Raw genomic sequence first — 18,279 nt, 5'->3', positions numbered from 1 at the left:
CCAGATGATAGAAAGACAGCAGGAACTCAAATAACCAACCAAAATCTCTGAGGAACGTTTCCAACACCTTGGTGAAAGTGTGCCATGAAGAATTAAGGCAGTTCTGAAGGCAAAAGGGGGTCCAACCTTTAACTACTGTACCTAATAAAGTGGCCTTTGAGTGAGTGAGTATATATGTATATATATATATAATATGAGAGAGAGGGGGGGGGGGCTATATCCTTCAGTGCCCCCCGTTAGGAGGTGGGCGGCCTTCTGGATGTTTCAATCAGAGAGAGCGAGCGAGCCTTCTCCACTCCTCCTTACACGCGCACACGCACACACGCGCTCGCGCTACTCCAGCCCCGGACACACCGTCTGAAGCAGCAGCAGCGGCGGACCAGGCGAGATGAGAGGGGCTGGCCGGTCCAACAGCACAGACCCGGACAGGACGGGTAAGCCGCGTGCTGTAGGAGCCGGAGCCGGAGCTGGAGCCGGAGCCGGAGCCGCGGTTGGGGAGGCTCGCTGTGCTCCGCTCTGCTCTGGGCTCCGCTCATCGCTGTGTTCCCGCACAGAACAAGAAGTAAACAGGACGTGTCACGTAGGCGGCGTGTGTTCAGGGTTTCAGCGCGTCAGCATCGAGCGCTGGGGGAGCGTTTTCGACCCCGACATCCACAGCAACACGCCGTGATTTGGTGACGTTAGACAGCCAGCCGAGGATGTCGTGTGTACGAGTCCGTTTCGGTGTGTTTTGAAACGGGGAAGGCGGTCTCGGTGTCGCTGCTGAGCTCGGCTGGCCGGCTGTGGTCGTTGACTGTTGACCCTGATAATGAATGAAGCCAATGTGCTGGTGTTTTGACGGCTGCGTGTGGAGACGTCCACGGCCTTTGAGGTGCATCTCGATTGTGTGTTAAACGGTCAGGAAGGGCCTTTAGCCTGCGGGCTGTGCATGTGTGCAGGTTTGGGGCAGAGCGAAGGTGGCTGTGTTTGTGTTTGTGGACTGAGGCTGCTCTCCTAGCATGGCTGCAGCCCTAATGTCATCCACTCTAATGCACGGAAGGGGAACTCCGTCCACTTTTCGAAATTTCAGCGTAGTGGTTAAGATGTAAACAAAGTCAATCCGAGTGGTTTGGTGCGAAACGCCCTGTTCTGAAGAAACTTGGAGTCAGAATTGTTCACAGTGGTGGTGATGGGAACCAGACATCCACCTGTAAGAACTCCCTTGTAGGAAGTTATGACATGAAATGGTGATGAATGTAATGCCTGGGGCTGTTTTGTGAAAGGTTGTGGCCTAAAACGGCTTGTTAATTCATTTATTTGAATCCAGTCATGGTGGAGGGGTGCATGTGGGGCAAAATAGTCCCCATATAAACCTATTTCGTCATATTTCCCACTATTTTGCCATCAGCAGCATTACGCATAAAAGCTCGGAAGACTCAGGTTCAGTGTTGGTTGGATAGTAAATTTAATGTCTGTTTTTATGTTGCAGACATGGCAACCCCTAGATGATGTTTCTCTACAGTGAACCATTTCACATCAAACCACTCTTTCTCTTGGTTTATATCCCAGCAATGGAATTAGGCAAAAATGTTGGAAATTTGGTGGAATTCCCCTTTAAAGCCTGAATGCTAAGTTATCCCATTTTGCCTGGAATAGCCCAGGGGTGCTGTGTGTCCAATAAGACGAGCTGGAAATGAAGCCAGTTTGCATTCGGTGCATTTGAGTCATTCAATGAAAAGGCAGGCATTGAGTTCACAACATTGCCATGTGTTACAGACAGAATTATACAAATGAGCTCAAACATATTAATTAAACTATTAATTAAAGGTTAATCATTAGCATGCCTGAAAAAGTTTTAACTGCAAGTGTTTTTATACAATTTTTTAAGATCACATTCATTTTTACACGTGTAAGTGAAGTATAAATCTCAAATATTACAAAATAAAAGTCACTTTATCATCCGAACCTTGCTCAAGCGTGTACATGTTTCCATACTAACACTGCATGAAACATTAAACTTTTAAATTAAAATCTTTGAGTTTTGCTGTCGACAAATGTATTTAGCCCTAAAAATAGTGGCACATAAAGTAAAGTACACTATAGACTGGGGTTCAATCCCCGCCTGGGTAAGCCCCCTACACTATACCACTAAGAGTCCTTGGGCAAGACTCCTAACACCACCTTCGCCTCCCTGTGTAAAATGATCAAATTTGTAAGTCGCTCTGGATAAAAGTGTCTGCCAAATGCCGTAAATGTAAATATACCTGGTTCAGACATGAAATAAGTCGTTCAGAGTGGTTTGGTGTGAAACGCTCTGTTCTAGAGAAACTTGCAGAATTGTTTACAGCGGTGGTGAGGGGAACCAGATGTCTGAGGAGTTAGATTGCTTTAAATGCTTCCTCACAGAAAGCTATTACAGTAAATGGTTTCGAATGTCTGATGCCTGAAACACGGTTTGGCAACAGTTTGTGATAAAATTTAGCATTAAACGTATTTGAATACATTGTGCTACCAGATTCATGGGGGAGGGGTACATGCAGGGCGTTGCGTGGCAAAATAGTCCCCAAAGACAGCTTTTGTTTTTCAGGTTTGCCACTATTTTGCCACCATCATTTGCCACAAAAACTCAGATGACGTGTGTAGGGTCACTGGTCATTTTGGATAGTAAATAAAACGGCTATATTTGTGTTGAAGTCGTCGTGGCTCCTGGTTCCCATCACCACTGTAAAGAAATCTAGACTTGAGCATTTCACACACTCAGCCTCTGAATTATACAAAATTGTAAAAAAAAAAAAAAAAAAAACATTTTGTTTTTTTAATATGAATCATTTTTGGTCTGTCCATGTTTGACATGGTCCATCATGCATAACGTGTCCATGCAGTCACTGATTTTTTTTATTTTTTATTATTGCAATATTCTGAAAAAAGACATGATATTCAGTGCGGAAAAACTGTAAAGCCTTGATATCAGGAGCATGGCAGGCAGTTTATCCTAAAACATTTCACCCCATCTCAGTCCACTCTGTTACAAGCTGAGTGGACTTTTCAGTTCCATTAGGCACGGAAACTAAACATGCTTACTGATGTGATCCATGTTTTGATAAGAGCAATATGTGTTTGTATGTGATTTCTTGACATTCAAATGTCAGCACCGATTTCATGGAAGGACTTTTTGCTGGAAGAAGTATCACATTTTGGGGGAGTTGATTATCTCCTTCTGGCCTGTGTGGTGGTTTGCGGTTCTTCAAATGAAAGGATGCAGCTGATCTCGCCTCCGAAGAGATTGAGATGGTGTGTTTTTTGAAAAACCGGCACAAAACGCATCTGAAAAAATGTAAGGGGCTGTTGCTGCCCATAGCAGAGCCAGTCAAACGAATCTATGTGTCCTTTCTTTGGTTAGTATATCGCAGTTGTTGGAAGAAAACCTCGTATCTCCATTTTTTGTCATTTTTCAGTTTTTGACATAATTTGAAAATACCTGCTGCCCTTTACATTGTGTGTAAATTTCATGATGAATGATCTAAAAGAAACGGCCCAAAACAACTTGGAAAAAAATTCTGGTTCCATTGACTTACATTAAAAGTAATGTAAACTTCTCCTGTAAAGTTGCCATTCTCCTGTAAAGTTGCCATCCTCCTGTAAAGTTGCCATCCTGTAAAGTTGCGATGTGATAGTTTGGCTGGGGTGGAATCATTGAACAGCAACAGTGATTGTGTTTAAGTGGACCTACTGCTCATGTTGTGAGCGTTGCATGACTTTAAGTGTGAGTTTGCTGGTATGCTGACTACAATAGTATGAATACCTGTTTGCACGAATGTATGTTGTTTTTATTGTTTGCTGCACCTTCATGGATTTTCCATTGTGAGTCTATGCTGTTGACTCTGTTTTCCCCTGAGAACTGATAGTTCCTTTGTGGCAGAGTAGAGAGACATTCACTTTATTGAGGCTTGACTTATGTAATAGCTGAAGTGGTGGAGTACGCTCGAACTGGAGTCTACACCCCCCTCTTTAATGTACACAAACCTGTCTCTATCTGTTCTCATGCTGAGTTACCGTGACTTAAGCACTTTTTCTTAAAACGCACTTTGTCTTACAGTGTGTTGTGACAATCCTGCTCTGAAACACCATAATGCATCAGTTACGTCATCCCTAATCCTGTAACATCTACCTCTGCTGAATAAAAACTGTGCTTATATCTGGACTTCTGAAGTACGTGTACAGCTACGTGACATGGAAAACATTGTGATACATATAACAAAATAGCCCATAACAACAAATGTGATGATTTAATGTAAAAAAAAAAAGAAACAAAGAATTACTGCTATAGGCCTTCACAACACACTAAATAAGTGCTGTAGAAGTAAATAAGTGTGTAAAGTGTCACATTTGTAAATTCCACTAAAACCTATGATTTAAATAATTTACCCACTGCGCTTGTTTAAAGAACCCATATCCTGAAAAACCAAAAAAAATTTTAAAGCATAATCTAGTATGTCAACTGTTCACTCCACAGTCCATATGCGGAGACGAAGCTGCTAAAAGAACTGGTTTTGCTTTTTTTTTTGTGTGTGTGTGATGTCACAAAAATTCAATGCATGTATACATCCACCTATAAGGCCTCCAGCACTTTAGCCCCGCCCCTTCACCTTGAAGTTAAAAGGACTGCTTTTTGAAAGAGGTACAATACAGGGCAGCCAATCAGAACAGTCTTATTTACATTTACATACATCTTAGACACAGTCACAAATATTCTGTTTAATTCTAAGGGCTAAAGAGAGTTTATAAAATGGCAGTGTGAGAATAAATGATGTTCTTGGTATGCAAATCCATGCAAATAATAGGCAGACCTCGATTAGAGATATGGGCCCTTTTAAAAGAGTCAGAATCAGAATACTTTATTGATCCCAGAGGGAAATTGCAGTTATGACAGTTGCAAACGTTTATGGAAAAGAATAAACACTTTAATCATTTAAAACAAAAGAGAGAAATTTGCAATATGGACAAGTTTAAATTCTTACAAATACAGTAAAGTGGCCGTGGCTGTGATAATAAATATGAGACATGCTGTATAAAGCAGTTCAAATTATTGCACCTCTGAGTTATTGCACACCTAAAAATTAATTACATTATTATTATCATTATTATTATTATTATTAATAATAATAAACATATGAACCATAGTATCACACACTGGGGGAGGAGTTATATCAATGACTGTTGATCATAGCTTTGGCCTCAGTTAAAGGCCTCCTCGCTCTCACTGGCCACTTCACCATGCAAAAGTCCATGTTAGGCCTGTGCAAGTATTGCACAGTATTAATAGGCTATAAGGCTGCAATATGAACATCACATGTCACAGATTTTAATATGCGCTGAGAGTTCCTGACCAAGATGATCCAGATGAGCATTTTGTGGGTGTTTTGATGAATCAAGTGATGTTTTCAGAAAGAATTTTGCTTAGCATGATAACACATAAAGGCATCACCAGTGTGTTTTTAATGTACGGCATATCACAATATGCAGCATTACGTTTCTACTGTGGTATTTTGTGTATACTGTACGGCTCTAGTTCATGATGTAGGTGTTTACAGTGCTTCTTAAAAAGAAAAGGGCATTCCAGCCTGAAACCAGCATTTAAGATGTTGTTTATGTTGTGTAATATTTCATAGTGCAGTATTGTGTCCCTCAGCCTCATTAGTTTGCATAACCAGCATGCATAAAAACATAATGCAACCTTTGGGAGTTTTTATGTGCTAAAGCAATGCTCTGACGTAGAGGCTCACAAATACAGACATGATATTCAACGTCCTAGCAGTAACTGGAGGTGGGCGATATGGCACAAATATTATATTGCGATACTTCAAGAAATGATCACAATACACGATATGCTGTGATATTTCGTTGTTTAGACATCTGATTAGTTGGAACAGAGCCAGTAGAGCTAAATCATCGCCATCAAAAACTGATTTTATTTACTATTTAGCATACTATGTTGAACCAAATGCTGTTAAACAGGACTCATTTGCTGTCTTTATAATATAACAGGCAGTTGGTCGGTGCTCTGTGCTGACAATATACACGCTATGTTCAGAAATGCATATTATGTCATATTAATCTTTAATACTGTATGAAATGTCTGTGGTTTTCTGAATGTTATAGTCGACTACTTTTACCGTCATTTAAAGGAGAGCTGTTATTTGGCAACAGTTGCGATGTCAGTAGGTGCTGCGTCACACCAGAGGCCTGGCCGAGGGTGGTTTTTACTGTCAAAGTCATTTCAGAGGAAAAAAAAAAAGCTTTGAAAATCCAGACCAGTGACATCTTTGGTCATATATCAAATAGACAGAGCACTCAGGCCCCAAGAATCAGAGTGTAAGTCGGAATTTTTTTACTGTTTATTTATTAATTTTTACAGAACTTGAAAATGCCAGCTTTACAATGTGTGGGCCAGTAGACATAGAGGTGGGTGACTTGGCAAAATATTACACCGATCAGGCAAAACATTCTGACCACCTCCTTGTTTCTACACTTATTGTCCATTTTATCAGCTCCACTTACTGTATAGCTGCACTTTGTAGTTCTACAGTTACAGACTGTAGTCCATCTGTTTCCCTGCATACTTTGTAGCCCTCTTTTACCCTGTTCTTCAGTGGTCAGGACCCCCATGGACCCTCACACAGCAGGTAACTCCAGCAGCACTGCTGTGTCTGATACACTCAGACCAGCGCAACACACTCTAATACACCACGTCAGTGTTACTACAGTGCTGAGAGTGATCCACCGCCCAAATACTACCTGCTCTGTGAGGGTCAGTGGGGGTCCTGACCACTGAAGAACAGGGTAAAAGGGGCCTGTAGTTTATCACAATATTGAGCCATATTGTCATATTGCCCATATATGGAAACTAAGCTGCACATTTTGAATCTACTGGTTTTGTGATGTCATGGAAACCATTTCATTTCCATAAGTCTGCCTATATTCAGCCTAGAGAAGTTTAGCTTTGCCCCTTCATGCTGAAGTTATAAGGAGTGTTGCAGCAAAGGAAAGAGTTTGAATGAGTCAGAATGAGTCATTTGCATATTTCAGTTAAAGGCACAGTAACAAAAACAGCCTGTTTAATGCTATGGGATAAAGAGATGTTGGAAAATGCTCATTAAAAAATGAATAATGACGGTTTTTGACACATATGCCACACTAATGTCTTTAGTGGCATGAAAACTGTAAAATATGGGCCCCTTAATATGACAACTTAAACAAAGCTGAAGCACAGCTGCTTTTAAAAGGGGTAAGCAGTGACTGTTAAATGTCCAGAAGGGAGATTTGCCCTCTCCTGCAAAGTGGGGAAACTGGTTTATTAGCTTTGTCCACATCTCTTTACCAGGCCTGCCTAAATCAGCATGACTCACTCCTTTACAGTCAGTTCATGACGGCATGTGGAGATTGGTGTTGAAATCTGTGGAGCTGCGGTCGGCAGTGACGATTCCTTTGTAGCGGATTTGTGGTTGTCACTTTTCTTGCTGTTTCTTTCCTCAAGGTTTCCTTCTCTGTCTTGTCTGTATCTGTTGTTCATCAGTTAAAGGGCCCGTGTCACGTAAAACCGAAAGGAATTTGGAATAATATGTTAATGCTGTCAGAGTTTCAACACATTCACTACCGGACCATAGAGTCCATATATGGAAACTGGGCTGCCAAAACTGGCTGTTTAGAATTCGCTCTTTCACACATTTACGTGTTTCCACCTATTCACCCTACAGTGGTTTCGATCCACCCATACATACTTGAGTTCAGACCATGCTGGGAGGCGGAGAGAACTCTGAGAACTTGCGTTGGAGGTTTGGGCAGCTTCTGCCTGTAGCTCAAATGTCAGCTTCTCTTTGGACGTCTGGTTCCTATCACCATCACTGTGACGTTTGTCTTCAGAATATTACATATCACTTTGTTTTCATAGCTGCGGCAGTCAGTCAATAAGCAATAAGTGATCTCCCTGCTTGTGGCCCTCTGCCATGAATGGATTTAAAATAAATAGACTGAAGTACATTTTCCAAACTTTATCACAAAACGTTCTGTGTAGGAGGCGGCACGGTGGGGTGGTGGGTAGCACTGTCGCCTCACAGCAAGGAGGGCCTGGGTTCGAGTCCCCAGTCGGGTGACCACGTGTCTGTGTGGGTTTCCTCCTGGTTGTCTTGTTTCTTCCCACAGTCTAGAGACATGCAGGCAGGGCAATTGGACATGCTAAATTGCCCCTAGGTGTGAGTGGATGTGTCTGTCTGTCTGCCCTGCGATGGACTGGCGACCTGTCCAGGGTGTATCCTGCCTTTCGCCCAATGAAAGCTGGGATAGGCTCCAGCACCCCCCGCATCCTGGAAGGAGATGCGGCTTAGAAGGTGTGTGTGTGTGTGTGGATATGTGTGTGTGTGTGTGTGTGCGTTCTATGTAGGGCAGATGTATTTCTGTGGGTTAGGCTTCTTTTTCACGCTCTCTGTGCCTTAAAAGACATGACTGGTTAATTATTCAAATCTGAGAAATGTTCTGTATTATTCTGTCCAGCTGCAGCTGAGCAGATGTGCTCTTACCCATCATCCCCACACGGTGGAGCTGTGCAGGTGCTAGTCATGATTGCCACCTTGTGGATATTAAATGTATTGTTTTTATACAAAAAACACATCCTCTACAGAGAACACACTTCTGCACATGTTATTGTTTATTTGATCTATTTAACATACTGAAAATACACACACACACACACACACACACACACACACATATACATACATATATATGTGTGTATGTATGTATGTGTATATAACATATCTCCCTGTTATCGGAAGAAAACCTTCTATCTCCAAAATTACATTAACCGTAGTTAATGTAAATCAATGGAACCAGACTTCCCCCCCCCCCAAGTCATTTCTTTGAGTCCATTTTTCATGAGATTTACACACAATGTAAAAGCCAACAGGCCTCACAAAACACATTATTACACTAGGATAGTTTTGATAAAATACATGCTCCCACTTTATTATGGTTGGTCCCCTATAGATGTTCTACAGATACTGAAATCATTAACAATCTTTCTGGTAATATTCAAATGACTGTCAACAACATTATGGGTAGGGTTAGGGTTAGGTGTAGGTTTTGCCTTGAGGTTAGTTCTTGCACGCTGAACTTGAAGATCAGTTGCATTTAATGAAAATTGAATGTTACTAAGCATTTATAAAGCATCCCAAATGTTCCCAAATGCATTTATTTATGGCCTTTATGCTTAAATCACAGAACTGTGCCATATGCAAACGAGTCTCTAAGCAATCACTGAATGATTTGTGGCAAAGCATCTTCAAAATGTAAAAGTCATTTTAGTAAAAATGATGCAGCCCAGTCTTTAACTGTGCCACACCAAAAGCACAGTAAGGTGTTTTCAGTGTATTGAAAGGTGCATTGCAGTCTCAATATGTAACAGTGTAGCTGCAATGTGACTGAATTACTATATTAATTTCCCATTTTAACTGCTCTTTACCACTGCAAAAGTGATAATTGGCTCAATTTGGGAATAGTTTATGACTTTATTTTAGAGACTACAGTATATATTGCAGTTTGACTTTGTCCTGATATCAGTCAGCACTATTACAGATTGGATAATCATTCATGTTGCTGGGACTACTAAAAAAAAAGAGTGAGAAAGCTGCAGGGAACAGAGTGCTCATGCTCAGAGTTGCCCTCAGCTGTGTAACTCTCCCATTACATTCACATTACATTACATTTTTAAGCTAGTCTTGACAGATCCCTCGAGCTCTGCTAGTGATATCTGGACTCGGTGTTTCTTCTTCTGGAAGAGAGCCAGTGTTTGTGTTTCTGAGGGAATGTTTAAAGGGCAGATGAATCGGCTTCTCGTACATCTCTGATTATTTGATCTCAGTCAGAGATCATTTATTCCATTTCCAGTTTAAAACAGATGTTATTCACTTTTCAGTGTCCAAAAAACAGCAAGCGTGTTTTGTTTAAATCACACAAAAGCCTCAACAACTAAATGTAACACTTTTTTTTTCAGTTTTTTGTCTGTCCACCAAAGAAACCTGCAGGGATTTTTTCCCCCGCCTCCAAAGTTCAGTCTTAGATGTTGGTTGCAAATTCCTCTTCTCAGGATCCACGGAATCCCAAACACCTCTGGGATTTGTTTGGTTTGCAAATGCTCTTTTTTTTGTCTTTTTCCTTTTCTCACTGAGGCCCTCTTGACAGCTACACATCCTTTCAGACCAATAGTGCTGAGTTGTCTGCTCACAGTGGAAAGATGGACAGAAATACTTGTGGATTTTTCCAGATCTGGAGCAGGAGTGAAGCTTGAATTTTCTCCTCTGTCTCAAAGGTGAAAGTGCAGTTAATCTGGCTACCAGGTCTTGCAGGTGGTTGTTAGGAGGCCTGCTTTCATTTTTTCAACTCCTATGTTTGACGTTGTCCATGCAGTTGGGCTGTTTTATGTCTAAGTCCCGGGAATAGGTGCTAAGAGATGAATAACTAGTACTTAATGTCCCATTTTGGTTGGTACTGAAATGGTCTCCCAGACCGAAACCACACTATGACGAATGTGCATATAGCGCGTCTATTACAGTAAACGATTGCACGGTGCATTGTGTCGCTTTTGAAATGAGAAATATTAACGATTTTACGTTTGGAAACGACTGTGCGACATCTTGAGTGATTAACAGGCAGTTTTTTACTAAGCTTAATGAATCAACGACCGATTACATCTAATATTAATTAAGCAATAAATGTTCAGAGTGTGTTTGCGCTTGTTTTCGGTGCATTACGGTAGAGCCGTCCCGCTGTTGATATCTCCCCACTATAGTACTGATGTGTGGAGCTGGAAGCCTCACACCGGGAAGATGAGCGGCATGGACGACGATATAGAGCCGTGTGGCCCTACACCTTCCCGAGAGCTCACCCAAAACCCGCTGAAGAAAATCTGGATGCCTTGCAAAAACGGCCTTCCAGAAAGACACATTTTTCAGAGGAAGGGTATGTAGCGTTAGCCTGAGAGACGAGCTTCGTGTTCGCATTTTCCCGTTCCACCTTAAATGGCGCAGCAGTGACGCTCTGGCCCCTGAGGCGTTATAATGACTGCTGCGTGATTTAAGGTGGAGCGGGAAAAAGAAGCCGACTGTGCCGGTGTTTCAGTGGCCTGGAGCTTCACTGCAGCTGAGGCTCGAAACAGATATTCTTTTGTGCTTCTTTTGGCTTCAGTTCTCTCTTTACAGTGAGCTGTGATGATGGTGGATAGTGATATTTTTGCTGTTCCTCAGCAAAGACGAAGCTATAACCCATAAATCAGTCAATCGAATTGGGGCTACGAATATGCTTAAAGGACAATTCCACCCATTTTTACTTGTTTTCTGCATAATTACACCCTTAAGGTGTAAACAAAGTCAAGCAGAGCGTTTTGATGCGAAATGCTTAGTTTTTGAAAGAAACATAAAGTCTAATTTGTTAAGAGTGGTGGTGATAGGAACCAGACATCACCTGGAGTGTTTGATGCCTCTGAAAACTCCCTCACAGAAAAGTATTACACTAAATTGCTATAAATGCGCTTCCCCATGCCTGAGAGATTGCTTTACCATTGTTTTGTGAAAAGGTTTGGGCTTAACATGCATTCTTTTAAATCAGTTCATGGCAGAGGGGCACATGCAGGGGGTTATTTAGCAAAATAGTCCTTAGTCCCCATAATATTTCAGATTTACTGCTATTTTGCCATTATGACATTATATTTAAAACCCCTTGGAAGACACGTGTGGGTTTACTGGTCATTCTGGATATTAAATAAAACTGAAATATTTGTGTTGTACTCCTAATGACCTCTGGTTCCCATCACCACCACTGTAAAAAAAAAAAAAAAAAAAAAAGCAGAGCCAGCAGGTTTCTCTCCAATGCACCATTTCACGTCACTCCACTCTGAATGACTTTGTTTACGTCCACTGAGTTGTGCAGAAATCTTGAAAAATTGGTGGAATCTTGCTTTCATCTACATTTCAGAGCTTTTACAGCCACCGGCTATGTTGGGTAAAGTGAGCAAGATGAATGTGGTCAGTACAGTAAACGCCACAAGCAGCAGTTAATGCCTTCATTGTAGTGGGCAGCTTGCTGTAGGGACCTGTGATGATGAACGGGTATTCGTATGGGATGGAGAGCCTGCTGTTTTCCTCTGAGATTATGTGCTTTCATTTTTTAGGACTAATCTGATGCAATAGCATCATTTGTCTTACTCAAGGCTTTTTGTCGCTGAGCTATTCCTGACAAAGTAGTAAACACGATGGTCAGTACAGCGAAAACCTAACACACAGGCCTGATATACTGTTAAGCTTAATCACTTTATGACTCCTTCTAACAGAAAAGGGAGTGTGAGTGGGCCCTTTGTGGCTTTTTAACCCCTGACAAAGGCCTCAGCCTTCATTGCTGATAGTAATGCTTGGGTGGGTTGTTTGGACGTGCTCCTTCACCTCCTTTATTTCAGACTGTGAGGACATTGCTAGGTGACATTGTGCAATTTTATATCTGCTGAGATTTTGCGTGACCTCTGCCCTACAGCGACAACGCTCTGCCGTTGTAAAGAGGGAGCAGAGTGTCAGTTGTGCTAAGATTATTATTGGCTATCAGTTCTGTTACTGCAATTTAGTTTACAGCTGAAAACATGGAACTTTAATACCTCGTAAATGCAGGACAGCATGAAAAACGGCGTTACGTAATTGCCCTGTAGTTTGTACAGGATTCGTCTTTCTGTTTCGTTTATGATCTGATGATGGGTATGTTTTTGTCGTTCCAGTATGCATGACCAACTGCCCCACTCTCATCGTCACGGTGGGCCTCCCAGCCCGGGGGAAAACCTACATCTCCAAGAAACTGACCCGCTACCTCAACTGGATTGGTGTGCCAACAAAAGGTAGGAGTTTAAAGGGCCCATATCATGGAAAGGATGGTCAATTTTCTCTATTTTCTGAAATATTAGTTGCATGGTATGTAAACATTGCTAAGATTTCAGAATGTGTGGTCAGCTATGGAGATTAAGTGACTTTTAAATGTACTGATTTTGTGAAATACATTCACATATAGCTTATCTGCCTATTTGGCCTTCAGCAGTTTAGCTCTGTCCATTTACACTCCTTTTTGAAGTTATAAGGAGCGTTTCAGCAGGGTAGCCAATGAGAACAGAGGTCATTTGCATAGCTCAGTGTTAAAGGAATAGTTCGTCTCAAAATCGAATTTACACAGTTTTCCACTTAACCCACATGTAGTTGATCGGCTGCAACGTTTTTGGAGTCTAAATTTGGCTTCGTTGGTTCAGAACTAGGGTGGTGAGGCTAATATTGCTAACAAACACTAGAATTCAGTAGTCACCCAAATAGCCCAAATAATTTCTGTGAAAATCATCAGCAAAAAGTCTCTCAACCAGCTCAAACTGAATCCAGGTCTTCATTAAGGTGGCACAGATTTGTTAGTGTGGTTTACAGCAAAGTGAAGTATAAAATCTAACAGAACTGCAGGTTGACACTTTGGACAACACAGCCTGTATTCGAAAACCACCTCAGGAGCAGGAAAGACAATGGCATTGACCATCATAAACATGGAGGTATCTGACCCAAGATCAGTCCTGCAAGTCATATTGTGTCTTAAACTAAGAAGTGTGCATGATCTTACTGAAGGCCTGAATGTGGTTTGGGCAGGTAGAGAGAAGTTTTGGGAATGTGTTTGCAGAAAAAATTTGGGTGACTATTAAGTTATGTTGTTTGTTGGCAACATTAGTCTTGTAGCTCCAGTTCGAAGCTAAAAATTTTCAGAAATTCAGAATTTTCTGAATTTTCACTCGGAGCATGTCTTGGATCATTATATACATCTGAGGAAATTTTAAATGGAAAATTTGTTAAACGATTCCTTTAAAATCCCAGTAAGAAGAAGAGCTCGGAAGAACCTGGGCAGTTCATTGATTCACTGATTGTTCATGGTTATTAAAATGAATTATACCTGTTTTCATGCAGTACCCATGCAAATATCATAGGTGGATCTCAGGAAAAAAAAATATAAGAAAGTTTTACAATGTGAACCCTTTAAGCAGTGGAACATTGGATGGAGTGCATTGTAGTGTAAATCACGGCAGTGAGTTGGTCGGAGTGATTGGAGTCGATTCCATAGTGGTTTTGCAAAGTACAGAAAAATGAAAGGAAGAAAGTCTCATGTTTTTTTAAAAAAAAATGTTTTGAATATTAGCAGTTTATAACGTGTAGTTAAAAAAGTGCTTTAAACAAAGGTAGAGGGATTTTCAGCTAATCAGGTTATGTGATTGGGACTGATGTTGATTTAAGATAAGATGATCCTTTATTAGTCCCACCACAGGGGAAATTTACAGTGCTACAGCAGCAAAGAGGAGGTATTAACCTTGTTAATTAAAAAAAAAAACAAGGTTACAGTTGGTTACTTATTACCATTTATTCAAGATATATGATAAAAATATAAACGCTATTCTAATTTATATTCATCTAAAAATCTCATTTAAACTCTGTCTGAGTTTGTCTATGAAATGCCTTCAAATTTTATATTTCAGTTTTTGGTACATTTTAAAGATGTTTGTTGCTGTTTGTCTAAAATAGTCCTATTTTTCCCCCTTTTGTTCCCCAGAGTTTAACGTTGGGCAGTACAGACGAGAATGTGTGAAGATCTACAAGTCATTCGAGTTTTTCCGACCTGACAACGAGGAGGGGCTTAAAATCAGGAAGTAAGACTTCATGTATACAGTGATGGAGCTGTCAGTGGTGTTACGTGTAAATCTTAGTTGAATGTACAGTTTTCACTTTTTAGCCCAACGTAATTGATCAGCTAAGACATATTTCTGGTCCAAATTTTGCTTCATTAGTTTTGTGCTGGAGTGGTAGTAGACATGAGCCATCAACCGGAAGGTTGTGGGTTCAAATCCCACGACTGAGTAGGTAAACCTGGATGTGCCCTTGGGCAAGACACTTAACCCCCCCCACTGCCCCAGGTGGCTGCTGGTGACACTGTGCAGCTCCCAGATTGGGCATAGTTAGGCAGCAAAATGACAAATTTTGAGTAAAAAAAATCTCTCCTGCCTGCAAAATGACCATAGATATTTTTTTTCTCAATTAATTATCTTGAGATATTTATCTCGAGATAATTTGCTCAGGATAATTATCTCCCAATAATTACATATACCAGTCTAATAGAGATTACTTGAGGCGAAAGTGTGATGATTTACGGCCTGCAGTTACCACGCTGCTAATCGGTGCGGTGTGCTGTGTTTATCTTGGCTCGGAAGTGAGAAGACGGAGCTCGGAATAGCGTCATTTGAGCTACAAAGTAGGGAAAACCGTGGACGCCTCCATGAAAGAAAGTATTGTTAGAAGCTAGCCAGGTAACATTGGTGATATTTAACATTCCTGATGTATTTACCTGCTCTAAACAGCAGACCTTATGATTATCGCCATAGATTTAACTTAAAGAAAATCATGTAAAGTAGAGAACTGGTTCCTTATTGTGGCTCACAGTGTAAGCAGCCTTGGTGAATTGGGCTTGGAGCTGAGACAACCATCCCAGCTTCCTAAGCAGGAATTCTCAATTTCTTTAAATTTTTCCCAGTCGGAGGTTGGAAATTCAAAGTTGGGAGCTTCAGTCGAATGCAGCATAAGCTTCCATGGCTTGTTAGCTACATTAGCCCTGTGCCTCCAGAGCAAAACTAAAGCAGGAGATGCTGGACTTCAGATTTATTTTGGCCCATCGGCTGCATTTGAGGTAAAGGGAAAAATAGATGTTAGGCTGACCGTTATCTTGTCGTTAGTGTGCCACTGGCCTTCGGGATCACCGCTAGCCAGAAGACTCTAGAACATCACTGACCTTGTCAATGAAAAGGGCCTAGATCATTTTCAGCTCTGTTGCTTAGTAACATACAGGCTAATCAGGCTGATTTGGTCAAGTGTTACTCAGGTGTTTAGCGTCCTCCCTCAGAGCTGCAGTCTTGAAAAGATGTAGCTGTTCTAAATTTTGGAATCACCGTTTTTTGATAGTATAGTGCTGCATTTATTACAGATAAATATATAAAATGATTCTAACGATACTTAACGACTGTATACATTTACAATTATTTGTAGGAAGCTCAGTGACAGGCAGTAATGAAGTTGTAATATAGTTTAATATCCAGAATGCCTCATCTTTAAAAAGTGGTGTTTGAATCCAAAGTTGGGTAACTTATTAAAAATAATTATTAAGCTATAAAAGGTAATTGCAGAATATTTTGTACCTCACAAAACTATTAACATTGAATAAAAATGCTTTCTTTTGTCCATTTTATATTGTCTAAATATACCCAGTGTAACTTTTTATTGATGATTCATTTCACAAGTGATTCCGTACTTTTGAGTCGTATGACTGCTTCAGAATAGCCCTGAAAATTCACCATGAAAGGAAGTTCACCACATTACAGTCTTTAAATTGTGGGTAACACATTATCTGCTACATAACAGTGACGTAACCATGTCATAAACATATAATGGCAGATGTCATTTGCTGTGATGGCAGATTATCATTATGGCATCTGTCATGACAATTACTGTTAATAGCGACATGACACTGTTATACTAGTGCTGTCATGAGATTTTATATCCACATGACACCCATCATGATACATTTATCATGGTTATTTTAATGTTATGTAGCAGAACTCAAAGTCTGTAAAAGTGCATTTAATTCAAATCTTTGTTTTTATCAGGCAGTGTGCATCAGCAGCTCTAAACGATGTGCGTCAGTATCTCACAGAGGAGGGCGGTCAAGTGGCGGTGAGTAAAAACACATTTATACATGTGTCATTTTAAAGCTGTAGACCACAACCTTATAATGGAAATGCAAATGTGTTTTAAATGAAAGAGTTTGATGTAATTTGTGAACACTTTGAAAATGTGATGCTCCACGGTCCATACAGTCCATATATAGAATCTCAGTTATAAAAACAGCCCATTTTCATTGCTTTTGTGCTCATGAAAATCGACTCATTTACATATTTACACACTTATTCAGTCTACAGCAGTTAGTCCCACCCATTCTTGCTGAAGTTATAAGTAGTGTTTCCACCTGGAGACACAATACAAGAACATAGCTCATTTACATGAACCAGTGACAGCCTGTTTAAATCTAATGGACAAAAAGATATTGGAAAATGGTCATATAAAAATGAAGCATGTTTTAGGTGCATAAAATCATACAGACTTTATAAGAGGACCTCACAGGAGGAAAATAAAATACAATGAAAAAGTAGATTCTTCTTCTTCTTTCGGCTGCTCCCTTTAGGGGACGCCACAGTGGATCATCTGCCTCCATCTTGCCCTATCCACTGCCTCCTCTACTTTCCCACCAACCATCTCCATGTCCACCTTCACTACATCCATAAACGTTCTCTGAGGTCTACCTCTTCTCCTTCTACCCGGCAGCGCCATCTCCAAAATTCTTTGCCCAATATATCCACTATTCCTCCTCAACACATGTCCAAACCATCTCAACCTGGCCTCTCTGGCTTTATCTCCAAACTGCTCCACCTTCACTGTCCCTCTGATCTGCTCATTTCTAATCTTGTCCATCCTTGTCACTCCCAACGAAAATCTCAGCATCTTCATCTCCGCCACCTCCAGCTCAGCCTCCTGTCTTTTAGACAGAGCCACAGTCTCCAAACCAAACATCATAGCAGGACGCACTACTGTCTTGTAAACCTTCCCTTTCACTCTTGCTGCTATCCTTCTGTCACACATCAGCCCTGACACCCGTCTCCACCCACTCCATCCTGCCTGCCCCCTCTTCCTCACCTCTTTTCTACACTGTCCATTTCTCTGGATGGTTGACCCAAGATATTTGAAGTCATTCACCTTTACGATCCTCTACTCCTTGCATCTTCACCTTTCCACCTGCCTCCCTCTCATTCACACACATGTATTCCGTCTTGTCTCTACTGACCTTCATTCCTCTCCTCTCCAGTGCAAACCTCCACCTCTCCAGATTCTCTTCCACCTGCTCTCTACTCTCACCACAGATTACAATGAAAAAGTAGATTATGGGCTGTTTATTATCTAGTGCTACGCTCTACGATTGATTGTACACAGTCGTCTCTGTTTAATTCCTGTATTTCATGTGTATATGCTTTTTTTTCACTCTCTTTTTTTCTTGACCATGGCAGGTGTTTGATGCCACAAACACCACAAGAGAAAGACGAGAGACAATCAACCGATTTGCCGAACAAAACGGCTTTAAGGTGCAGTAACGTGGCTG

The 18,279-nt window shown here is 41.0% G+C and overlaps 1 protein-coding gene across 3 annotated transcripts in view; it reads left to right on the top strand.

Annotated features, from left to right (window-relative positions):
* The first annotated feature begins 289 nt into the window (after nt 1-289).
* pfkfb4a (6-phosphofructo-2-kinase/fructose-2,6-biphosphatase 4a) overlaps nt 290-18,279 on the top strand; it is a 37,095-nt gene continuing 19,105 nt past the window's right edge. For 2 of the 3 annotated variants that reach the window (XM_017711279.2, XM_017711287.2), the window contains exons 1-5: nt 10,823-10,989; nt 12,788-12,904; nt 14,635-14,731; nt 16,736-16,802; nt 18,188-18,262. In XM_017711279.2, coding sequence (XP_017566768.1) covers nt 10,857-10,989; nt 12,788-12,904; nt 14,635-14,731; nt 16,736-16,802; nt 18,188-18,262 — 489 coding nt within the window. In that variant the 5' untranslated portion in view covers nt 10,823-10,856. Of the gene's footprint in view, nt 435-10,822; nt 10,990-12,787; nt 12,905-14,634; nt 14,732-16,735; nt 16,803-18,187; nt 18,263-18,279 lie in introns of those variants that run through there. The other variant, XM_037532307.1, reaches the window with a different exon arrangement.

This window comes from Pygocentrus nattereri, chromosome 21 (assembly GCF_015220715.1).
Source record: "Pygocentrus nattereri isolate fPygNat1 chromosome 21, fPygNat1.pri, whole genome shotgun sequence".
Lineage (NCBI taxonomy): Eukaryota > Metazoa > Chordata > Actinopteri > Characiformes > Serrasalmidae > Pygocentrus > Pygocentrus nattereri.
This window is presented reverse-complemented; position numbering and strand designations above follow the sequence as displayed.